General features: G+C 30.4%; 8 protein-coding genes across 10 annotated transcripts; 5 read left to right on the forward strand and 3 right to left on the reverse strand.

The window, feature by feature from the left end:
- The first annotated feature begins 60 nt into the window (after positions 1-60).
- OCT59_021850 (uncharacterized protein) lies at positions 61-2,054 on the forward strand. The gene is made up of 6 exons (XM_025321787.2): positions 61-84; positions 158-268; positions 329-411; positions 482-839; positions 923-1,402; positions 1,472-2,054. The coding sequence occupies exons 1-6, from the start codon at positions 72-74 to the stop codon at positions 1,852-1,854; spliced, it is 1,428 nt and encodes a 475-aa protein (XP_025167917.1). The 5' UTR covers positions 61-71; the 3' UTR covers positions 1,855-2,054.
- A 1,754-nt stretch (positions 2,055-3,808) lies between these two features.
- OCT59_021851 (uncharacterized protein) lies at positions 3,809-7,696 on the forward strand (the record flags this gene model as incomplete). The annotated part of the gene is made up of 11 exons (XM_066146790.1): positions 3,809-3,884; positions 4,132-5,389; positions 5,464-5,608; positions 5,689-5,877; positions 5,948-5,987; positions 6,058-6,150; positions 6,231-6,320; positions 6,396-6,950; positions 7,013-7,270; positions 7,337-7,417; positions 7,500-7,696. The coding sequence occupies 11 exons, from the start codon at positions 3,809-3,811 to the stop codon at positions 7,568-7,570; spliced, it is 2,856 nt and encodes a 951-aa protein (XP_066005895.1). The 3' UTR covers positions 7,571-7,696.
- Positions 7,697-7,919: 223 nt separating this feature from the next.
- OCT59_021852 (uncharacterized protein) lies at positions 7,920-9,722 on the forward strand. Of its 3 annotated transcripts, XM_066146792.1 has the most exons (7): positions 7,920-8,059; positions 8,173-8,337; positions 8,422-8,493; positions 8,584-8,847; positions 8,945-9,052; positions 9,150-9,222; positions 9,297-9,561. In XM_066146792.1, coding segments are annotated over exons 1-7 (747 nt in total). In that variant the 5' UTR covers positions 7,920-7,995; the 3' UTR covers positions 9,298-9,561. The 3 variants fall into 3 exon arrangements, with proteins under 3 accessions (XP_066005897.1, XP_066005896.1, XP_066005898.1); XM_066146791.1 differs by having other exon boundaries at positions 9,150-9,544; XM_066146793.1 differs by having other exon boundaries at positions 8,173-8,493; positions 8,584-9,722.
- A 190-nt stretch (positions 9,723-9,912) lies between these two features.
- OCT59_021853 (uncharacterized protein) lies at positions 9,913-11,662 on the reverse strand (the record flags this gene model as incomplete). Its single annotated transcript, XM_025321789.2, has 7 exons — positions 9,913-10,217; positions 10,293-10,457; positions 10,530-10,650; positions 10,751-10,833; positions 10,908-11,101; positions 11,191-11,309; positions 11,384-11,662. 7 exons carry the CDS (start codon positions 11,660-11,662, stop codon positions 10,030-10,032), a joined length of 1,149 nt encoding a protein of 382 aa, XP_025167921.1. The 3' UTR covers positions 9,913-10,029.
- A 561-nt stretch (positions 11,663-12,223) lies between these two features.
- OCT59_021854 (uncharacterized protein) lies at positions 12,224-13,762 on the forward strand (the record flags this gene model as incomplete). Its single annotated transcript, XM_025321790.2, has 5 exons — positions 12,224-12,850; positions 12,919-13,071; positions 13,142-13,206; positions 13,270-13,392; positions 13,480-13,762. 5 exons carry the CDS (start codon positions 12,224-12,226, stop codon positions 13,616-13,618), a joined length of 1,107 nt encoding a protein of 368 aa, XP_025167922.1. The 3' UTR covers positions 13,619-13,762.
- Positions 13,763-13,803: 41 nt separating this feature from the next.
- On the reverse strand, positions 13,804-15,705 carry OCT59_021855 (uncharacterized protein; the record flags this gene model as incomplete). The annotated part of the gene is made up of 5 exons (XM_066146794.1): positions 13,804-14,618; positions 14,682-14,973; positions 15,040-15,282; positions 15,355-15,499; positions 15,563-15,705. 5 exons carry the CDS (start codon positions 15,703-15,705, stop codon positions 13,804-13,806), a joined length of 1,638 nt encoding a protein of 545 aa, XP_066005899.1.
- A 446-nt stretch (positions 15,706-16,151) lies between these two features.
- Positions 16,152-20,506, forward strand: OCT59_021856 (uncharacterized protein; the record flags this gene model as incomplete). The annotated part of the gene is made up of 16 exons (XM_025321792.2): positions 16,152-16,500; positions 16,578-16,688; positions 16,762-16,848; positions 16,933-17,091; positions 17,163-17,243; positions 17,320-17,426; positions 17,503-17,584; positions 17,662-17,989; positions 18,057-18,235; positions 18,344-18,685; positions 18,753-19,137; positions 19,211-19,383; positions 19,448-19,647; positions 19,721-19,976; positions 20,057-20,184; positions 20,251-20,506. 16 exons carry the CDS (start codon positions 16,152-16,154, stop codon positions 20,392-20,394), a joined length of 3,111 nt encoding a protein of 1,036 aa, XP_025167924.2. The 3' UTR covers positions 20,395-20,506.
- Positions 20,507-20,935: 429 nt separating this feature from the next.
- Positions 20,936-23,549, reverse strand: OCT59_021857 (uncharacterized protein). Its single transcript, XM_066146795.1, has 12 exons — positions 23,386-23,549; positions 23,149-23,219; positions 22,963-23,022; positions 22,740-22,816; positions 22,492-22,601; positions 22,356-22,415; positions 22,238-22,279; positions 22,072-22,156; positions 21,827-21,978; positions 21,576-21,749; positions 21,282-21,492; positions 20,936-21,084 (listed from the first exon to the last, which is right to left on the reverse strand). Exons 1-11 carry the CDS (start codon positions 23,452-23,454, stop codon positions 21,307-21,309), a joined length of 1,086 nt encoding a protein of 361 aa, XP_066005900.1. The 5' UTR covers positions 23,455-23,549; the 3' UTR covers positions 20,936-21,084; positions 21,282-21,306.
- Between the last annotated feature and the right edge of the window lie 495 nt (positions 23,550-24,044).

The raw sequence follows: 24,044 nt of genomic DNA on the forward strand, positions 1-24,044 counted from the left end.
TAAGGAAAAAAAAAAATTGTCATCCATATAAAGTTAAGAAAGATTTGCCAATCAGGAACTGAAATTAGAGAATGGTTCGCAAGAGTAAGTTTTGAATTTTTGAAAAGCATGAGAAATTGTTAATTTGGAACCTTAATTTAATAATTCAATTATGCAGAGGCCAAAAGTAAGCGCATGACATGCGCAAGACGGTATAAAAATCAAAAAAATATTAATGAACATAAAAGGAAAGAAAGGAGAGAAGCAAGAAAGAATCCTAAATCTCGTAGTATGTAATAAAAATAGTACATTTTATTTAAATTGCATAATAATTTTGATTGTGTTATAGAACTGAAAAAGGATCCTGGTATTCCAAATCTATATCCGTTTAAAGATCAACTCTTGAATAAAATTGAGCAACAGAAAAGAAAAGTATGAAAATTCCTGAATTATTTTTTTAATGGTCTGTCTTATGTATTAAAGTATATCTCTACACTTCAAGCTTGAAGATGAAAAGCAGCGACAAAAGGATGCACGAAATTCCTTATTCAATAAGAATCGTAAATTAAATTTTGCATCACTATCTGAAGATGCATCTAAGCGAGATGCAGAATTCGACAATGATCATGTTTCTGAAGAAGAGGGAATATCAACAGCTATAGATGCGGCCGTCGTTGGACAGAAAGATAATTCTCGCAAAGCATATTACAAAGAATTTCGTAAGGTTCTTGAGGCAGCTGATGTCATTTTAGAAGTATTGGACGCTCGTGATCCTTTAGGTTGCAGAACTAAACATATTGAAAAAATGATACTAGAGAGTGGATCTACTAAAAGGGTCATTTTAGTGTTAAATAAAATCGGTAAGTTTAGCATGCATATTATAAAGCAAAATTATTTTATTTATTTCAAAAAGTTCAATTCACAAAGCGTCCTTAAATGTTAGATCTTGTTCCCAGGGAAAATATAATGCAGTGGCTTATATATCTCCGTAAAGAACTTCCAACAATTGCTTTTAAGTCCTCTACTCAATCACAGAGAAAAAATCTTGGTCATGTTTCTGCCTCGGTATCTACTGCATCAAATAAAATGTTACAACACAGCAATGAGTGTTTGGGTGCTGACATGCTCATCAAGCTTCTTAAAAACTACTCTCGAAATTTAAATATAAAAACTTCAATTACTGTTGGAGTAATCGGAATTCCGAACGTTGGAAAATCTTCTATTATTAACTCCTTAAAACGTTCTAAAGTTTGTGATATAGGCGCAACTCCAGGTTTAACAAAATTCGCACAAGAAATTCATTTGGACAAGAATATTAAATTGTTAGATTGTCCTGGAATTGTATTCACTCGTGACAAAAATGCGGAAATTTTATTAAGGAATTGTATCAAAATTGAATTGTTAGATGATCTCATTTCACCTGGTATGTATATACGTTTAAGATAAGTGGAAATTTTATAGTTTAATCATTCATTAATAACTTTTTTTGTAGTTGAATTGATTGTTTCACGTTGTAAACCGGAACAACTCATGATAAGGTACAATGTCCCAATGTTCAGGGATGTTAACGAATTCCTTTTACATCTTGCCCGCCAAAGGGGTAAATTAAAGCATGGTGGTATTCCCGATATTGATTCGGCAGCAAAGATCGTTTTGCAGGATTGGAATTCTGGTAAGATACCATATTATACTATTCCACCAGTGATTGACAAAAATAATGCTATCCTTGATAGTACTATTGTTTCAACATGGAGTAAAGAATTCAATTTGAATGAAACGTGCAATGAAGTAGAAGATCAAAATATTTTAAGTGGTTCAAAGAGCGAGAGTGATTTTGACAGGGTAATGGTAGACTCGGATGAAAGTAACAATTAATTTATGAAAATTCTGTTCAAAATTTAAATTTTTAATAAACTAATATATATATATATATATATAGAGAAATAAAGTCAGTAATAAATAATTAATAAGTAGGGATAAATAATAATCTGCCATATATTAGATAAACCAAAACTTTTGCTAAATGAACAATTCCAAAAAAGCTAAAGTTTGAAATCCTAATATAAGTATGTCTTAAATGTTTCTGGTTATTTTCAAAGTAGATATTTTGATATTTAAAGTCCATTTTATCATCTTGCGGAGCAGGTAAAAATATACTTATCACTCTTTTTTTTACTGCATTACAAATAACTAGCTGCATTACCTATAAAATTGTTTTTCATTAAAAAGCTAAAACTTTAATTATAAAATGATTTATTATTTATAATATTAAACAAAGTATTGCATAGAATAGGATCTTACAACCTTATTGCTCCTTTAATTAAGTTTACTAAGTTTCCTAAGTTATAATTAGCCAATTAAAATTGGTCATTTAAATTTGTAATATTAATAAGTTAGTTAATAGATTGGTAAGTTATATAATTAATATTGAAATTAATTGAACTATAAATTTGAAATAATTTGTATATATAAATTGCAAATAAAATTTATAAAATGCAAAATCATAAATAACTTTTAATCTAATAATTAGATATAAAATTTATATCATTCAAAAAGATGAATCAAATGGTTGTATTGTTGTAAAATCATCTCTTTATAATTAATGTTAATAAAGTTGTAACTTAAAAAGATTTAACAAATATTAATTTTAGAAATTGATTTAGTAATTAAATTTTAATAAAATTTATATTATTAGATTTATTTTAATAAGACAAATTAAATAGTAGTAAAATCATTTCTTTATAATTAATGTTAATGGAATAATTATAGCTTAAAAAATATTTAATAATTATTAACTTTAAAATGATCTAATATTAAAATTTATTATTAAATTTAATTTATTAAAACAAATTGAATAATGGTAAAATTATTTTTCTATAGTTAATATTGATAGAGTTAAAATTTTTAATTATAGTTTATATTAATTTTGACTAGAATTGCAATTTATACATGTATTATTAAAATGTAATTATAAGATATTTTTTATATAATTATATTTCTTTATAGTTATTTAATATAAACTATTCTAGAGTTGATTGTATTTGTATATAGCTAAACTGTTATATTAAATTATTAATATATAATGGATTTTAGTAGATTGTAATGCTAGTTAATTATTTAATTTTTAATTTACATATGCTAAATAAAATTCAGTATAAGCTACTGAACCTAAAAATTGTAGTTTATTTTTGCAAGAAAATTTTCCTAAACTTCAAGTTAATTTGGCTAACATTATAATACTAATCTGAATTATAATATTTTCATATTTATTACTATAAAAGAAACAGATCGGTATACATTATATCATGAAATAATATAAAAATTGGTATATTAGGATTTTTTAATAATTGTAAAATGGAAGAATAAAAACATCATTATAGGTATGTTATATAGAAGTTTTAACTATAAAGTTGCTTAAATAAAAAAAAATGATAATGATGATATTGAATAGTAATATAGAATTTTTTTTTATTCTAGTTGGAATTAAGGTGAATATTACTATAATTACCCGAAAAAGCAGATAAATAAACTTGACTAAATAACAACCATTAAATGTATATATATCCGACATTCATTATCCCGACACTTATTATCCTTTTTAAAAAAGAAAATTGCTAAAACTCACCAGTACTTAGAAAAGCAGATCATGTGTAACAATGTGATCATAATTTATTATTAGATAGTGAAAAGTAGGTTGGCGATCGGTTGTGTAACGGGAGAGTGCCACAGCAATTTCTATCCCAGTGTTACTGAATTAAAGTTAATTTTAGGAAGCAAACCATAACTAGATAATATATTAACAAACCATTAAAAGTTCCTACTTATAAATATGGGCAAAAAGTCAAAGGATAAGAAATCTCATAAACATAAGCGCAAGCACTCGCGTAAAGATTCTTCTCACATTGGTAAGAAGTCATTTCTATTATTATAAAGGCTTAAATTAGAAACTTCGCGCGAGAATTGGAAGAATTGCAACGAATATAAAATTGCTTCGCGTACACTTTTAAAGTATCAGTAATTTCGATCAAAACATGTAGACCAAAGAAAATACTATTATGAAATTTTAGTCTTGGTAACTTTAGGAAAAAAAAAGGTTCTCTACTGATTTACAAACTTAAGTGCTTATTTGAATATTTCCAAAATATGTTTTAGAGCCTAATGAACAAACAAGAAACGAACAGTCCCGTTCTGAGCAACCTCGTACGAAGCTTAGACTTTCGTACAGGCGAGATGATAGTTCAGGGGTAACAAATAGTTCTACAAATAACGATGACACTGAAATTCAAAACGTTAACGGGGAATATCAAGACAATGACCAAATTGACGTGGATAACGCAACTGTCTTTGCGTCAAGACTAGAAGAACCTCCTCGAAGAACAATATTAAGATTGAAATTTAACCCAGATTCATCAGTTAAGAAGAGTAAAAAGCGTAAACATAAGCATAAGCGTCGCGAAGTGATTGATGTTGCTTCGTCGCATTCTCATGAGAAGGTCGACAAAGGGAAACGCAAAATACGAGATTCAATTGAGGAATCAATTCATGAAGAGAATGTTAGTCCTGATGATAATGATAGTTTTAGATCTCATCCTCGGAAGAAAATCAAACGTCAAAAGGATAATTACGCAAATATTGAAAGTGCTAACAACAAGAAACTGTCAAATGATGCAATTGTGGGTACGAATGATGAATTAGATATAAACTTAACAAGTGGCATTAATGCAACTACTGAGAAAGCTACAATTTTGAGTAAAAGGAAATTAAAAGGAGTAGATAGTGTGAATTTTAGTAAAGTAGATATCGAGAAAGCCGTTTACATTGCAGGGTCAAATAAAGTTGACGAGAAGTTATCAGCTCCGAATTCAGCTAATCAAGAACAGAAAAGTGATGAAGGTACTAATAAACCAAAAGAGGCTGTTGGTGAGAAGCCTCTTGAGCACGTGGAAGCAGGACCTTCAATAACTATGCAAGATCGCAAGGAGGCTTCTGTTGTCACGTCCACATATCAACTTAGAGAAAAGCGTTCGTATCCACCTAGTTTCAAAGATTCTAATAAATCAGATGATTCACGCCCTTCAAAAGTTCACAAGGTCTCTTCAAAGACTGTACAATCACAAGAGAATTCTTCCGTTATAGCATCGTATAAAAGTTCTGAAATCAATATGCCATTACAAGTCACTGCAAATAAAGATCCTGATATTACCGAAAACTTAAATGGCAAATCAATAATAAAAGATGTAACTATATATCCTGCACCATCATCTACAAAATCTGGTCCCGTACGTAAGCTTGGACGGCCTCCAAAATCACAAGAAACTCAACGTACCAACACTCAACGTAATTGGACATGGCAGAAAAAGAAGAAAGACCTAAAGACGATTTTAAATAAGTTATTGGACTCTTTCGAAAAGTAATGTATAATTTGAATCTTATTTTAAATTTCTAATAAATATATCATCAACGATCATTTTTTTGGTAAACCAGGAAAGATGCGTACGGGTTTTTTTTAGAGCCGGTTGATACAAGCATTGTTACAGATTACTCAACAATTATTAGTAATCCCATGGACCTTGGCACGATGCGTAGAAAGGTAAACAACAACGAGTACACAGACATTGACACATTCAAGGTTGGTTGTATTACAATACTTTTTTTAAAGTCTCAACATTATTTACCCATTTTTAATGAATTATTATTGACACTTTGCAGAACGACCTTGCACTTATTTGTAATAATTGCAAGACATACAATTCTCCCGAAACTCTATACTATAAAAGTGCTGAGAAACTTTGGACTTTTGGCGAAAAAGCTATTGAGCGAGAAAGGGACAGCATCTTATTAGAAGAGGAAAAGGCAAAGGCCTTGAAAGGGTTTATTAGTGTCGAAGATGGTAAAAAGGTAGGAAAATTTCATACAATGATATTCCGCAATTGTTCTATGGTCTCTGATTTTAATTTTACACGAATAGGCTACCACTAATTTTGTCACTAATGCTGTGTCCAGTAGAGGTACTCCTTGATTCATTATGATTTGCGTAGCGTGATTAATATAAATATTTACGAGTTAATATAATTTTAGGATCCTCTGTTTCAAGACCTATCAGACAACCTCGAAGAACAAGGCGAGGAGAACCTCGCAAGCTATTTGCGCCAGATGGTTCAGTTTTGCCTTGTGAATATATACATATTTCATTTATTCTTTGATCATATTACTCTTTATTATTTTTTTTTAACAATGGTTTATTGTTTTAGCTGGAAATCCCGAGGTTCTTTTGCCAAAGGTACGACCTTTTGGTGAGACTCCGTTGCTTACCGTTATATCATCAAAAGCCCAACGTCCAGGTAAAATTTTCAAATCTTAATTTTATTTTGCTAATAGGTTTTCTATAATCTAATAACTGATTTTCAATAATTTAGCACGATTTGAAGATTACGGACCGTTTGCAACATTGGGAGTGGAGGCACCCTATTATTCTCCTTCTGAAAAAGAGTATTTCTATAATATATATGGTGACGAAAGAGGATATGCGTACGCTCAAAGTATAAAAAATTTTGTTAAGGATATGGGTGATGAAATGAATGCGCAAGTTGACAATTTCCTTAACAAATTAACTCGGGGAACACACAATATTGACCAGTGTGTTGCGAAAATGGTTTCAGGAGTAGAATCTGTTGATACGTTCGCTATTTTAGACACTGAACTTGGCCCAGTTGATGTGAGACAAGAACTCAATAGAATCCAGCGTCTCCCTGAACTTAGGAGACAAAGGGACGAGTTGGAAATGTGGCAAAATGAAAAAATCGACTTGAACTCTTTAGTAAACGATAAGGAAGCCAACTCTATGTTGACCGTTCTCGAAAACGCAAGTTTTCAGGAGATGTTGGACCTCAATGCCAAGTCTCTTGCCGAGTTAATCTCGGCCAATGAAAATGCTGTTGACTTGCAAGGCTCACAGGAACAGAAACAACTTGGTATGTTTATAATAAAATTTAATTTATTCGTTATTAATTAACACTATATTTTTATAATTCAGTCGATGATATACAGCATCGTTTATTTCAACTTGCTCAACATGCACCGAAAGACGAAATCAAATCGGGTGCAACGCCTCCTATGCAATCATATGTGATGCCGGCTTCCATGGCTGGTCCGCAGGCAACAAAAACATTGCTGCCAAAACATACAATGTCGGGCGTGGAGCAAAATGATCCAATTAGTGCATTGGCGCCGTCTTTGCCAGAATTTCCTGCAATTAGCAAAAGCAGAACAAAACCGTGCAATTATAATCCTGGTATGTATTTTTTCATCATAGGATTAAAGTTCAATACGAAATTTGAACTCCTATCTTTATTTTTAGCCGGAAAATGTGCCAATTGTCAAACCACCGATACTCCTGGGTGGCGAGCAGGAGAAACCCCCGACCAAAAATTGTGTAATGGTTAGTATATTATTTGCTTACCTTATATATCATTTTTTATTTCTCTAAATATTTTTTATATAACGTTTTTATATTTTATTAGCATGCGGATTATATTATGCAAAAAATAAGTCTCACAGGCCTTCAAACCTGTGGGCAACTTCATCACGTTGAAGTGGTTTTTTTTTTTGTTTCTTTACAATTCGACCTTTGTAAATTTTTTTTTTTTTTTTTTAAAAAAAAAAGTAAATAATAAAAGACTAATTTCGTACAAGAATAAAATTGTAGATAGTATATTTTAAACCTCTAGAGATTGTGTAACAACTTAAAGATTATGCATAGTTATAAATGCGCTAAGACATGATGCGCGATGCGCGAAAACGAATTATTAAACTCGTGCATAGAAGATTGGGCACGAGATTCCACGATTGCTTTTAAGTTTTAACTACTTTCTCAGCCTTACATCCTGTCGTGCGACATTTGAGAGGACAAATGTAGTATGTGTGGCAATTTATTGTGACCTGTATAATTTCCTAGATTCACTGTGAGAATCAATCCTTTGGGTTGTAATTGAAAAACTTATTCTCGAATAAACCGATATGGAAACCACTAAAACCGCTGATGCTGGCTCTAAGAATTGGTTAAAGGAGAGGGCTGCTATATGTAAGTTTTTGATAATTGCTGCCCTCTTCCTTGGCCAAACTTTTGGCCCGTTTTTTACCCAAGATAACGCGAATTTTGAAACCCCAATGCTAATTATAATTTATAATAACCAGCTGCTGCTCATAGACGTCAGAAAACCGACCCTGCTGCAGCTCGTCTTATCGAAAAAGCCGATCAGTTACATAAGGAACGTACACAGAAAAACTTACGTGAAACGGTAGATGAGGATGATGAGGCAGTGGATGAAGTCCCGGAAACTACTGTGAAAAAGAATGAAGGTAGAGACCGTCGTACGAATGTGAAAAGTTCATTTCGCCGCAGTGTAGTGTTTTCATCCCCACTAAATTATTCGTCGACGCCAGCTGAGGACGAAGATCTCGAGGATATTGATGCAATTGTCAGTGTACCCCCACCTGAAGAAATAGTTGTTAAAAGTAAGTACAACATTTTAAGCAATTGATTGAATATCATTCATGCAGGGCGTTCTGTACGACGATTAATTAATATTTTATTTAAAAACAAAGTTGCCCAGAAACCTGCCGAGGAAGATACAATTGCATCAAATCATGGCAAAGAAACAAGCGAAGATGTATACCGTTCATTTGCCGAGTCAGTTCTAGAACAAGGACTAACAACAAAATCTGAATTGGAATTATCATTTGATCTAAAGCCCGAAGATATAAAAATCAAGGAGGAGGAAGAGGAAGAGGAAGAAGAGGAAGAAGAAGAGGAAGAGGAGGAGGAGGAGGAGGAAGAGGAAGAGAAGGGAGAGGAAGAAACTCAAGAGGGTATGATCAAAACTGAACATGCCTAATCTGTAATTATGTAAATTATAGAATGATTTCGATCGGTCTTATCTTGGTTACTTTTTGATAAAACAAGCAGATTTGAATGAAGCTGATATTACAGAAGAAAAGGTACAAGAGAAATTAAAGGATGCAGATGTAGAAATTAATCATAATGAAGAAAATAAAGGTGATGTAAAAGATCAAGGTAAAATGAATTAAAAAATTTTCTCTATTTATATTTTATAATTCATAAATTCTTGCGAATTATTTTATTCTGGATTTTTTAATTCTTAAATTTATAGAGGATGATAAATCAGAAGAATCAACATTAACGAAAGAAGTAGATGTAGATACGGTTCCAAAAAACAATGACTAGTAATAATATACTTTTTTTTAAATGTATTGTATTGTAATTTTGTGTTTAACTAGACACCATTATGTTTATATAGAGCGTTGGGTTTTTATTATGTATTATTTTATTATTTTATTTTATTTCACTTTTCGGATGTATCGAGTGCGAGAATCATGGATTGTTTCTTCTCAAATTTTATCTTTATCTCGAGCTATATATTATGAGTCATTTATTAATTTAATATAATGACATATTTCTCTTATTTTCAAATTTATGTAATAGTCAAAGCATGCTCTAATCATTTTAAATGTCAGTGATATTAAAAATTTTTGTTCAGATTAAGATATTTGTATTTTGTTCCTAAAAAGTTTATAGCATTTTTAGATAGGAAAATGAAAATGAAATATGTCAAATACAGCAATAGTTATACATATTTTAGCTAAAATTTTACATTTTATTTTTCACCCAGATAGCAAAAAATGGTATGACCTGCACTTTATTAAAAAATCTAATCTTAATTAGACCTGTTTCGTGCTATCTAAAAGATTGAATCTAACCTTGTCTGAAATCTATTTTAATAATTAAGCGATAAGACGATACGATTCTGAATAAATAATATCTATTCTATCTTCGAAGAAAATTTTCTTATTATTTTATTAAAAATAGGGGGAAATGAAACAGTATTACGATATCACTTTACATTTAGGTATTTATATTTTACTTGAAAAAAAATTATTTATTACTGCGGTTAAAGTAATAATAAGGCTGCCTGCAGTTTTTATTCTATATTTTACATATCAATACATTATAAATTATTAATATACAACATATCATATTATTAAATTATAATAACTATTTTGTTCAATTGATCGAAAATAAAAATACAGTGGTACTGATATTGCAAGATTAAGGAGCGCGACGATACCAATAAAATAAAGAATAATTTTTTCTGTGCGTGTAAATTCTCCAGCATTTGAATTTAATGGATTTTCTTCTTCAACTGCAACATCGATCGCCCCTTTGATTATTTAAATATATAAGTATGTTTACAACTTTTTTTAGAAAAAAATGGACTAAAAAAAACAGCTTTTACCTTGAGATGATGAAGAGCTAACAGAATCTTGATTGAAGTTGGATTCTGCAGTTTTTGAGGCTTGCAATCTAACCATTGCTTTCCTTAATGATCGTTTGCCAAGTATAGACAAAGCAATCACACAACATGTTACGAAAATAATATTCATTGTAATAATGACAATATCTAATCAAATAAAATAATAAAGTTAGATAGTTTGCAAATTGCGAAGTATGAACTTATTTTTTTCGCCTATACCTTTATTTTCTAATTTTGGTTTATCGATTAAACTCAAATTCTTTACCAACGATCCGATCCAAACAGCATTAAAAGTTCCAGGCAAAACACCAAGAACAGTTGCCCAAAGGAAGGGGAAGAGCTAAATTATGAACAATTAGGAATTAAGGTTTGTTCCACAATCATAATGCTAATTTCATAAATTCTTTTTTTGATTTGTGAAAATTTCTTGATTTACTTACGTCTATAGAACTCACTGAAAAGAAATAACTTATCAGATTAAATGGTATAGGAGTCAATCGTAGCATTACAACAATTTTCCATCCTATGTGAATTAAGGTGAATTAAAGTACCGTCAGATTAAATAGTTAATTTATAATTTCAAAATAAAACGTGTACCTTCGTCTGCTATAACACTATTAAGTGCTGTAAACATTGGTCTCTTTTCGATTTGAGTTTTTACCCAATCCGAGAAAATGTATCTTCCGAAAATAAATGTACCGAAAGCTCCTAAAATATCTCCAATTATAATGATGGCACCTGCTAATATTGCAGGTTTGAACAAAAATCCTGCTGCAATGCTTATTATAGATCTTAAAATATAATACAACTGATTTAATAATGCGTTATGATATGCTTTATTTCAAAGAACCTTAAATACTTTAAAGTTAGATCAATTTACCCCGGCAGGAATAACCATACACAAATAGTGTAAATAGTCAAATAAATCAAGATTCCATATTTCTTATGTTTTTCGATAAGTTCTAGATAATCTTTGATATGATCTTGAATTCTAAAAACCTAACATATTAATCGATGTTAGAACAACAGGGAAAAACTAAAAACGAAAATACTAAATATTCAATAATACTTACAATCAAAAGAACAACAATTAACACAATAAACGCCACCAATAAAACTGATCTAATAAAAGCTTTCGAAGTAAAAACTCTTCCTCGTTTATTTTTTAAACCTGAACTAGAAGTAGTTTGTTTAACTTGCTGTTGCTTTTGTGAATTTTCGTCTGGTGGCAATAAACGGCTTGTTTCATCATAGTTTTCGTTATCTTCTTGATAGTCTGTTTGTATATCATTAATTACCGGTGACTGAACCTGAATTGAAAGATCGTCAGTCGCTTCTTCGTTTTGCGACATTTTTGAAATATTGCGTAATGTAGCAAATTACAACTCTATAAATAATGTTTTTTAACCGCATGTAATTGCCTTTTTTAGATTCTGTGATTTAGTCTGTAATACTCTGTATCCATGTTATACAAAAATATTTACAGTAAAAATATAGATTTTTATTATGAAAGTAATGATCAGAAATCTGAATTTTTATAATTTTGTTTAATTACAGAACACTATTAATTGGAGTACTTTCTACGATTGTAATATATATATTGAAACAAGAGTGTATAAAAAATCAATGCAAATCTAATTAATTACCTTTCTCAATTTATTTGAAATGAAAGTGCAGAATTAGTCATTTTTTTTAGTTTTTTAGGGTACAAGGCGCAAAATTCCACTTAAAAAAGGATAAATAATCTGATGCCCCTGTTTATTATTATGACAAATAAGGATAAAAAGCCAAGAAGTACGTCACGCACTGGGATTAAAATTTTTAAAATAGTTAGAATACGACTTCGCTAACAACAAAATGTAATGTATAAGCCGGTTTTTAAAGTTTCATAAAAGAAAAATAAATCTTTTCCGATGTCTAATAACTTGCATAAATCAGAATCATTATCTTCAAATACTAATTGCAATAATAACCTACCTAATTATAATAACCCGCCTAAATATCGTAGAACTCAGTCTGATTTTTACTCTACTCAACCAGGTTCCACGTCAAATTCTCGAGTAAAAAGTGTTCGAAGAAGCACAACCGGATCGTTTTACGATAAAAGTTCCACTACTCTTTTTTGGGATTTGGTTGGTAGGGAAAATTATACTACTTCACTGAACAATTCTCCTGTTCTCTGTAATAGCTCCACACCAACAGAGGAAGATTATTTTGGTATTGCTACGTATTTTGTAAATAAAATTGGTTCATGGTCTTGGCGATCCAAACTATCTCCCCGAACTGTACCCACTATGATTCCCAAAAGCGGCGATAACTCAATTAATTTATTAACAACAAAATTTAAAGGATTGCGCTCTTCTCCTACAAGTATTACTAGCATGTTTTTAGGTAGTTTAGATAAAAATACACAGAAAAATAGCACCCCTTCTGTACCACCACAAGAACCAGAACCAAATAAATCATTGATGACTCCTATTGAACTTCATGGTAGAAAAGCAGACACTGAACCGGTTTTAGATACTGATATGGCTGAACAGGTATATTAATTAACAGGTAAATAAACTTAATAAATAAATAAATCAACGCTTAATGTGTTAAAATTTAGATACGTCAACGACTTCCAAGACGTGTACGATTGGCTCCAAGTTGGAATTTACTGTATAGTCTCGATCAGGATGGCACAAGTATGACTACAATGTATCATAAAGTGAAAGATAAAGGACCCTTAATATTGGTAATCAAAGACATGGATGAGCAGGTTGATATATAAACCAATTTTCTTGCCTATTTTGGAAATCTCTTGATAGTTTATTTTTCTAATTACGTAGGTTTTTGGTGCGTTTGTCAGCGAACCATTAAAACAACGTCCTTCTTATTATGGAAGTGGAGAATGGTAAGAAACTTTACGTGTTTTTTTTCAAATGTGATGTATATTTATGATAATTATTTTCCTCAGTTTCTTGTGGAAATATGTAAATGAGGGTGAGACATTACCACCCAAAGTTAAATTTTATATGTGGACTGGAAGGAATGAATATATGATATTAAGTGAACATGATTATTTGGCGATTGGTGGAGGGTAAGTAAATAATATTAATTTTGTTGACATGTCTATCTCTCCGGTTAATATTTAAAATATTCTTAAACTAACAAATTAATTTTATAGCGATGGAAGGGTTGGTTTGTGGATGGATTCAGATCTTGAAAGAGGATCTTCAGCAAGATGTGACACTTTTGATAATGAAGTCTTGTCTTCAACTCCTGAATTTATTTGTATGGGGTTTGAAGTATGGGGTTTCAATTGAATTGGATTTTCTACTTCTCCGTATTAATATTTATTATATAAAACAGTAAATTATTTAACAAAAGTACCAATTGTATTTTGTAGATTAACTTTATTATATTTGTATAAAATTTATTATTAAAATTATTTTTTAGCTTGTAAATAATAAAACTTTAATCCATTAGCAATCACGTGAGCATTAACCAATCAAATATATTTCTCGGTACTTGACAGTTGAATCACTAATTTTTCCAATTCTTGATAATTTTCAATCATACTATCATAAATTTTTGTATTTTCAAAGTCAGGTTCAGCAACAAGTGAGAAATTCTCTTCGTTATAATTTGAATTAATTATACTTTTGCACTCTCGTTTTAAAAAAGCCGTTCTGGCTTTGATGGCAGCACCCATAGAAGCAGAATTTTCTCCTTGGTTTCTCCAAACCTGAGCTCCAAAAACATCCGCTAAAATTTTCACAATTTGATCGTTTTTACTCGCACCTCCCACAACAATTATTCTTTGTATCTTTTCCTTTTTCTCATCATCATCTTTTAATAACTTATCTATTCTAAGTTTCATTGAAAGAAATTGTGATTCAATAACTGCTCTTACATTATAATTTTCATCTACGAATTCTTTTACTAATTTGTTACTATCAAATTTATAAATTCCTTTTGCAAATGGAACTATTTCTTGAAAAAGGAAATAAAATCCTATTTGTGATTTAATTGGCTTAGATGAATTTAAAACATTGTTAAATCTTTCCCACGTCACATCTTTGGTATAAATATCACGTATATGTTCACGTGTCAAACTTCCATTTTTATAGCATAGCATCGAAAAATAGGACGCTGGTATTATAGGGTGACATAATGTGTGAGATTCTGATGTTGGACATGGTTTAGAAGTATAAAGTAAAACTGTATCCGAGGTACCAAGAGAGATTACAATATTTCCGGGTTTAATATTAAAAGATATTAGTGTGGCCGGGTTGTCGCCAGTAAACGGAATTATTTTACAATCTAGTAATATATATATATATAAACAAATTGGGCAGATTAGATAATATTCAAACAAAAATTTACCTTCACTGAATCCGTATTTTTTAACAAAATATTCGTGCACGTTCCCTAAAATTTTTAATCCGTCGATTTCGGGTTCGTCAAGTTTTTCTTTTAATTTTCCTTCAGCACCACAACTACATATATTCAACAATTTGTCTTCCCATTGTTTAGTGTGAATATTTAATAGATTCATTCCAGAACCGTCTGAAATGTCTATAGGCGCATAATGACCAAGAAATAAAGTAGCGAGAAACGAACTAACTAAAGAAATTCGCGAAGTTTGAGAAAATGCGTTTGGATTTGCTTTGCAAAGCTTAAATAAAGCAATATATAATCACCTTAGTTAAATTCAAACTATATTACGAAAAAAAAAAACTACCTTTGCAATTTGATTTCCAGTAAATCTTTCATATGCCTTGGATCCCGTTAAGTTTGCTAAAACTTCCGCACCACCGATTAGCTTTTCTAGCTCGCGACATTGTTCTGATGTACTTGAATCTTGCCAAGTTGGAGATTGTTGAACTGAGAAAGCGTTTTTTAATTGGTCTACGAGAGGTTTAGAGTGATCAAGTGAAGATAATAAAAATGGAGCATTATGCGACCAATAAATGCTTCCGTGTTGCTATCATTGATAGAAAATGAATTATTGGGAAATTGAATGATAGAGCAACACGTTCCGAAATAATAAATTTACTTGACCAGCTCCTGATATTATCCGAACTTTATGAAATGGGAATTTTTTAGTTTTGAGCTTTTGAAGAAGTATGTCTAATGATTCCACCCACAATAATGTTGGGCAAGCTACAGTCTCTCCATTTGATATTACCCCATTAAGAGTTCTGAATACAGAATTAAGATTGAAAAATCATCTTTTAAAAAAAGAAATATCTTAAATAACATACCCATAATGTGGCAATTCTTTGTCAAAATGTACAGTCTCTTCAAAGACAATTTGATATGTATCTTCAATTACTGTAAGTTTCAATTGTTGAGTTGATAAGTCGAAACCAATATATAAATTGGGTAGATTATCAAGTTTTGACATATTTACATAATACGAAAGAAATTCTCTAGATGTGAGCGTCCAATCGGTAATCAAATCAGCGAGTTTCTATATTTAGTAATTTATGCGTGATCAGATTAATTTTGAATGATAAAATGACACAAAATTAGCCTTATTGAAAATTAATAATATGTTATTTCTCGGTTGATCTTGTTACGAATGTGTCTATCTTTGATTGCTACGATCAAACATTTTCAATAAATATTTTTTTTTTCACTTTTACAATTATTTAATTATTTTTTCTTTTTATTACTGTTACCGCATTCCTTTTATAATTTAGAAATAGAAATAAAATTTTTGGCCATTTGTTGAATACAAACGGTTTAGATTTTTATTTATTTAATAGTAAAATTTCCGTAATGTTCTCTTTAAATAAGTGCTGGCATAGCCCAGCCATTTTCATTCTAATTTGGTTAACTTGTGTTATAATGCCGATATGCTTGGCATCAAGGCCAACACAAGAAGAAGCACAGAAATTTGTAAAGGCTTTGCGTGCTATTTATTTCCCTCGGCCAAATTCGTCTCTTGAAATAAAAGACGAACCTAAACAACCAGAATGCCCACCCTGTTTTAACTGTCACCTTCCTGTTTTTGAGTGTTCTCATTTTACCAGCTGCAATGATTATAATGGGAAATGCACGTGCCTACCTGGTTTTGGTGGAGAGGATTGTTCTAAGCCTGTTTGCAATTCTCTAGCCGACGGAACTAACCGTCGTCTGCGTGGAAAAGATAAAGTGTGCGAATGCTCTGAAGGCTGGGAAGGAATCAATTGCAATGGTTGGTTATGAGCTTTATCAATATTTTATTAAATCAATTATTAACTTGGTAAGCTGATGAGTTTCTTGATTATTTAGTTTGTAAAACTGATTCCGCTTGCGATCCGATGGTGTCTACTAAACAGAATGGCACATGTTATAAGGGAGGGTTGACCGTTTATGAGAATTTCCAAATGTGTGACGTAAAAAGTTTGTAAATTTTTTTTTTTTTGAATACATTAGTATATAATGTATAACTGAATAAAATATTTTAAACTTCTAGATAAGAAAATTCTTGACATGCTTCCTGATCAACCTCCTCAAGTCACTTTTTCTTGTCACCGCAAGAAAGAGACTTGCGATTTTCAATGTAACTATATTAAAATTTTTTTTTTTAGGAATTTTTTAACTAATTTATTTTTTATTTATTTATTTATTTATTTTTTGTTAATAGTTTGGATTAATCAAACAGAATCATTTTACTGTCACTTGGATGAGTGTTCTTTTGATCAAGAAATAACTCAGGATCAAAATATAACTCAATATAATTGTAAAAATATAAAATGCAAATGTATGGCTGGGGAAATGTTGTGCGGAAAGGATGGTAGCATTGGTATGTGATAATATATTAATTATTTATAAATGAGCTTTGATATAATGTTAATATTTATGAATTTATGCAAGATCTATCCGAGTGGTTAGTAGAAGAAATTAAAGGTCCTGCAGAATTTAAATGTTATAATCCCAGTGACTGTCGATTTTCTGGTATAAACATTGCCATAGATTTGTTTTGATTTGTTTTATCTGACCCGATCTAAATTGATAATTTTATTATTATTAGAACCAAATATGAATGCACTTATTTTGTCAATTTTTGGTGATAAATATATTTCCCTAGATTGTAAAAGTGGTGAATGTCTTCATTATAGCGAAGTTCCAGGGTTTGAAGTAAGTTCCAAAAGTTCAATTTACTAAAGATTGGGCAAGTAAAAATTATTTTTAATGTTTAATTATATGTTAATAGAGACCACGCCAACCAAACAATACAAACATGATAATAGTATCTGTGTTTGCAGTGCTTACATTTGTTGCTGGTATTTTCGGAGGTGAATAATAATATTTATTGGTTTTGACAGAATTGAATGATTTAACTTATTGAGATAAATTTATTTATTTTATTAAGCTGTATTTTACTTGTCTCGTAATTGGGTAACACCATCGTCTAATATTTCTCTTCCTGATGATGAGAGTTCGCATCTCATGGCTAATCATATACCAGCTGAATTACTCTTCCAAGACATCAGTTATTACATTGGTGATAAACAAGTTCTCCACTCAATTCATGGAGTAGTGAAACCAGGAGAGGTCATGGCCATTATGGGTGGATCCGGAGCTGGTAAAACAACTTTCTTGGACATTCTTGCACGAAAGAATAAAGCTGGTAGAATCAGAGGAAAAACGTTAGTTAACGGGCATTTGGTAGATGATGAAACGTTCAAAAATGTGGTTGGGTATGGTATAAGTTTTCGTTATAAATGGTTACTTGCTGTTTTTTTTCTAAATATATCATTATATTAGTTACGTAGATCAAGAAGATCATCTTTTACCTACTTTGACTGTTTATGAGACTATTTTATATTCTGCACTGTTACGGCTTCCACGCGAAATGAGTTTCGAAGCCAAAAATTTTAGGGTTATGGAAACTATGAGTGAATTAGGAATATTGAGAATTAAAGACTCTAGGATAGGTGATGCTGGTAAGAAATAACCAGGAGTTTAACGTACTTCACTTCTTGTGATTTTTGTTGAAATATTGTAAACCTCATTTCAACCTCAACAGTACCAACCGGTTTTCATAAAAACAGGTGCGAGATCAATTTCTGGTGGAGAAAAACGTCGTGTTTCAATTGCCTGTGAATTAGTTACTTCTCCTTCGATTTTATTCCTTGATGAACCAACTTCTGGATTAGATGCATATAATGCATATAACGTAGTTGAATGTCTTGTTACCCTTGCAAGAAATTATAATCGTACGGTTATTTGTACAATTCACCAACCTAGAAGTAATATTTTTGCACTATTTGATCAGTTAGTGTTACTTGCTAATGGTCATATGGTATATTCTGGGGAAGTAAGTAAATGTCACACATATTTTGAAAGCATAGGGCATAAATGTCCTCCTGGTTTCAATATTGCAGACTATTTAGGTAAATAAATTCTTTTATAATCCATTATCATTATTCGAATTTACTAATATTTGTTGTATATTATTAGTCGATTTAACCATGTATGCGGTTAAACCGCGCAATTCTAGCGAAGATCAAGACGAAGATGATGACTCAGAAATTATTGACGGGATCTCCTCAGCTCGTCCGCCTCCAATCTCTTCAGCCGAAAGACGTCCAATGCTTAGAAATCGTGTTTCTATTCATGATATTCAAGATTCAGAATTGTACAGGCCGCAATCACGATTATCAGATCAACAAGAGAATAACGGTGTTTTTGAATTAAATAATCGTGATGTACAAAGTGATGATAGCATTAACATTAATGTGCATAGCGATAGAATGACTGATCACTTGAAAATGTTAGTTGATGGGTACAATAGAAGTATGATCTCTCTTGGCATAAAGGATGAAATTGATCGTGCTGAAATGAAGTGAGTAGAATGATTATTTATTTGTAATTCAACGTTATATTCGCACTTTAATAATTTAATAATTTCGCTATAGTGAACGACGTCAACCTCTATTAGCTTCAAGTGGAGTAAATACTACAATTAGTTCTCATCTTCGCGCCTCATGGTTTACTCAGTTCCGTATTCTATCGGATCGCACATTTAAAAATTTATATAGGAATCCCATGTTAATGCTTACACATTATTGTATTAGTGTTTACTTAGCACGTAAGTAGGGAGCATTGATTTTTAAAAAATTTCTTTAGTTATTTAATCTTTCATTTTTTTTTAGTTCTTTGCGGTTCATTGTTTTATAAGGTTACCAATGATATTGCTGGGTTTCAAAATCGAATGGGTGTGTTATTCTTTATGTGTGCACTATTCGGGTTTGGGTGCTTGAGTTCATTACATGTTTTTGCAGCGGAAAGAATATTATTTGTAAAAGAACGAGCAAATGGATATTATGCTCCGATTACATATTTTTCGTCGAAGGTACATAAGAATAGTTTGTTTCTTTGTATTTGTAAATGGACAACTAATTTATATTTATAATTGGCTTTATTAGGTTTTATTTGATATTATTCCATTACGTGTAGTGCCTCCTATCCTTATGGGAGTTATAATATATCATATGGTAGGATTAGTTGATGGTACCGCAGAATTTTTCAAATTCTTGCTAGTTCTGGTTTTATTCAATCTCACTGCAGCAAGCATATGTCTATGTATCGGTATTCTCTTTAAGGAATTGGGAGTGGCAAGTTTATTGAGCAGTTTAGTTATGTTATTCAGTATGTTATTTGGTGGTTTACTTTTAAATAAGGGTATGTTAAATTTTTATATAAAATTATTTGCATGTTAAATCATAAAAAAAATATTTATATCTTTTGCTTGTTTTGATCAGATTCAATTCCAGAATATTTGTCTTGGTTAAAAGATCTTTCATTCTTTAATTATGCATTTGAAGCATTAATTGTTAATGAAGTAGTTTATTTAACTTTAACTGAAGAAAAATATGGATTACAAATTGATGTAAGTAATGAGTATGTTTGATGGGAAAAATGAGAATTATTCTAACCAATAAAAAATTTCTGATAGGTACCCGGAGCTACTATTCTATCAACATTTGGATTTGACGCATCAGCATATTGGATAGATGTAGTAAAATTGACCATTATGTTTAGTTCGTTTATAGTACTTTCATTTACCTGTTTACAACTTTTTGTAAAAGAAAAACGTTAAATAATTTTTTTTTATTTATAATTCTCTTTAAAATTACTTTTTAATGCATCAACCACCTGTATAATTTTATATAATCAACAAATAAAATTTTTAAAAAAATCTTTTATTTGCATGTATAACTTTTTTAGACATTAAATACCTTTTTAACCTCTAAGATAAATAAATATATTGTTTATTAATTAATTATAAAATATATTATGTATTATTCGTTTTAGATGTATACAGTATACAATAATAAATAAATCCAAATGAAAACTATAAAGCAATAGATAAATAATACAACAATAATAATGATATATATATAAATAAATAAATATAAATAAATAATAAAATACTTTAAAACTAAATTATATATTTTTGAATAAAATATATATTATATATTATTATATAATGAAAATAAATGATTGATGATATTATTTCACTGTCCTTTGACAGCTAAAAAATAGTTAATGTACTAGCTAATAATAATAGATGAATAATTTTGTGATTGATTTTTTTTTTGTTTTTTTGTTTTTTTTTTTAGCTTTTTTTAGCTTTTTTTAGCTTTTGAGTAAAGAATATTGCACCACTAATAAAATACCCTAAATCTGTTAATATCTATGTACATATGATGAGGAAAATCGTAATTTTTTTAGATTCCTAAGCTAACCCTAAAGATATAATTAATATGATATCCATATATTTTTGCTACTAATATAATTGATTTAAAAGAATGTCAAAGAATGTCGTGAATAAAGAAAAGAAAAAAATCAATTAGTAAAATATATATATAAACAAAATAAAATCGAAGAGAAATATAACATAAAAAAATTTCAAGTTTGCTGAATTTATATAGCATTAATGGATATTATATTTCTCGTGAAAATAATAAAGAAAGTAAATATAACCAAGTAAAATAAGCCGAGGCAAATTTTAAGAACTGCCAGTTTCCTGTTTTATTTGGTGTTCAATAAAATGAGCATGACCATTCGTCACTCCCGGTCTGTTATCATCCTCCTCATCCTCATCCATCTTAGGTTGTTGAATTTGCATGGGTTGATCGTCGTCTATCCAACGTTGCATAACATACTTTGTACATTTTTCCGCACCAGGCAATTCCTATTAAAAAAAACAACCAATAGATATAAGAACATTATATAAATCAATCAATCAAAGGGTCTTTACATTTTAGATTGATTTACCTGAATGTATTTGGTAATACCTAAATGGCTTAACCCCAACATTTCAGGACCACTAGCGTGCGTCTTCGAAGGAACTCCTTGTACATTGATTTCATCAAGGATCTTTTTCCATACACCGCTCGATGAACTGGCAACGAACTTACGACCAGGCTGATCTTCTGCAGTAACTTGAAACTGAAATGTTCAAAATATAACCGTTAAAATCATACATAACAATCATATGCGTAAAAACATAAGGTCAATTCACTTACGATCGGAGTATCACCGCCATCCAAGATTTCACTGGTATAAGTTGTCCTCCTCGTAACATCGACAGCACTCAAATATTGTTTTTTGCTCATAAAACCAACAGGAAATATATAACGATTGGTATGATATGCTTCTCTATCCCATACTATTTCACCTATAGATTTAGGCAAGGATAAATACCTAACCGTTAAATATATTTATAAAATAAAAAATAAAACCACCAATAAATGTAATATATTTATTATACCTATCCTATAAATCGTCACCTCATTGGTTCCTTTACCAATTGTAACCGGTAATTTCAATGTGCCATCAGGATTCATAGGTAAAGGCTATGTAAAATATAAGACCAATAAAAAATAACCAGTTAAGAAAAAAAAATGAATATTTAAATTTATTAAGAAATTACAAACCTCTATTCTTTTGGCATCTGTACGATCATCTCGCTTCTTTTTCTAAACGTTATATACGTTAATATTATATTTTAAATAAATACCTTTTTCATCAACGAAGAAAACCAATGGTACTTACCACACCCGGTGGCTTTCGACGACGTTTCTGCGGTAACTCATCAGCACCTCCATCATCAGCCTACAAATTGATGTGGTTCATGTTACATACATATATATGAGCTAACCGAAAAACATATAAAAGATCAATAATTCACCTTTCGTTTACCAGGTTTGTTCGAGTTCGATGCTTGAGGGGATGTATGACTTTTTCGTGATGATGGTGGTGAAACTTTTCGTCGATATTCTTTAGTAGTTTTTGGTGGTTCTGAAAAATTTTAAAAACATTACGATATTCGTAGATTATTATAATTATAAAAAGAACAATAAGGCGGTGAGAAATAATTTTTTGAAATAGTTAATTACAATTACATTTAAATATTAACCATATAATGATGATAGATACCGTATCGGCTCATAACAGCAATACTAGCATCATCTTCATCAGAGGAAGCATCGGACAATATCATGTCTTCGGAGGAGCTACTATAAGAAAAATTAATAATGTTGATTAAACGTGCACATAAGGATTTGAATAAAAAAAAGGAAAATAAAATGAAAGGAAATAATTAATTGTACATTTTATAATCAATGAAATGGATTAACGAAATAGAGGGAAAAAGACTAACTTTGATGATACGTCATCGACAAGACTAGGATTCATGTCCATCATTAAGTCAAGTAAGTGACTAGTAAACGCAAAAAAAGTATTAAAACACGAGTTAATAAATGTAATTTGCAGGACTGAAGATATAAAAAGAAAGAAGAATACTGGATCTGTAATAAAAGAATCGTGCTATGTATAACAAACTTACTTATTTTCCTCCTTTAACTTCCGCGCCTTATGCTTGGTTATCTCTAGACTATGTTTCAAGTCGTCCCTTTGCTATAAATTGTAAAGAATTAGTTATTACTAGTCTTTAAAATAAAATAAAAATTCGAGATAAATAATTCAGAGAAAAAGAAGCAAAGCGCGTTATATAATCACCCTTCTCAAACATGAAGAATGGTAATAACATATGCGTAAACATTAAATTATTTCATTCACAGACCTTGTTCAGTGCTTCGTACTTTTCTCGTAACCTATAATATTTTTCTTTGAAAGATCGTGAATCGGCCATGAGTCCAGCCCTGTTCGAGTGGGTAAAAGCACAGATAAACTATAAGCGTAAGTGGAAAGCGAGAGCTTGAACTTGTAAAGAAAACGAAAGAAACGTCCAAAAACTTAAGAAAACTGTCAACAGTTTTTTATTTTGGTATTGGCACGGGTCTATTACGCTTACTACAATAATTATTAAACTAAACTAATGGTTTTTTCATTTTATAGAAGGTTACGCAGCCACACTGACGTCACATAAGTTGAGCATACCTGATATTAGTAATTTAGGAGTTGATGATTTAAAAGCTGGGCTTTTGTTGCCTGGTTGTAGGATATCTTAAAATGTATTATGTAAGAAAGAGAATAATTTCTCGTCTGTTAAAAAAAAAATTATATAATTTTTGTTTTTTTTTCTTTTTTCCTTTTTTTTTTTTGTGAAATTATTTGTTTATTTATTTATTTGAGAGGAGAAAAAAGAAGAAGAAAGCTGAAAGGGGAAGATAAATAATCTTATTATGAAAAAATCGGAGCAATTACCAATTGTGGAGCGATAATAGAAAATTAGGCGTAGAATTTAGTGTATGTATTTATTAATTCTTTTTCGCTCTACTA

This window comes from Rhizophagus irregularis, chromosome 30 (genome assembly GCF_026210795.1).
Source record: "Rhizophagus irregularis chromosome 30, complete sequence".
Lineage (NCBI taxonomy): Eukaryota > Fungi > Glomeromycota > Glomeromycetes > Glomerales > Glomeraceae > Rhizophagus > Rhizophagus irregularis.

Excerpts from the sequence above, each read along its gene's own strand:
- OCT59_021857 (XM_066146795.1), bottom strand. The coding sequence starts at position 23,454 with ATGGCCGATTCACGATCTTTCAAAGAAAAATATTATAGGTTACGAGAA. Across the intron at positions 22,416-22,491 it reads ACAAACCTGGTAAACGAAAG|GCTGATGATGGAGGTGCTGA; the intron begins GTGAATTATTGA and ends ATCAATTTGTAG. Across the intron at positions 22,280-22,355 it reads GTCGAAAGCCACCGGGTGTG|AAAAAGAAGCGAGATGATCG; the intron begins GTAAGTACCATT and ends TATAACGTTTAG.
- OCT59_021850 (XM_025321787.2), top strand. Across the intron at positions 269-328 it reads AAAGAATCCTAAATCTCGTA|AACTGAAAAAGGATCCTGGT; the intron begins GTATGTAATAAA and ends ATTGTGTTATAG. Across the intron at positions 412-481 it reads TTGAGCAACAGAAAAGAAAA|CTTGAAGATGAAAAGCAGCG; the intron begins GTATGAAAATTC and ends CTACACTTCAAG.
- OCT59_021852 (XM_066146792.1), top strand. The coding sequence starts at position 7,996 with ATGGAAACCACTAAAACCGCTGATGCTGGCTCTAAGAATTGGTTAAAG. Across the intron at positions 8,338-8,421 it reads TACTGTGAAAAAGAATGAAG|CTGAGGACGAAGATCTCGAG; the intron begins GTAGAGACCGTC and ends CGTCGACGCCAG. Across the intron at positions 9,053-9,149 it reads AGGTGATGTAAAAGATCAAG|AGGATGATAAATCAGAAGAA; the intron begins GTAAAATGAATT and ends TTAAATTTATAG.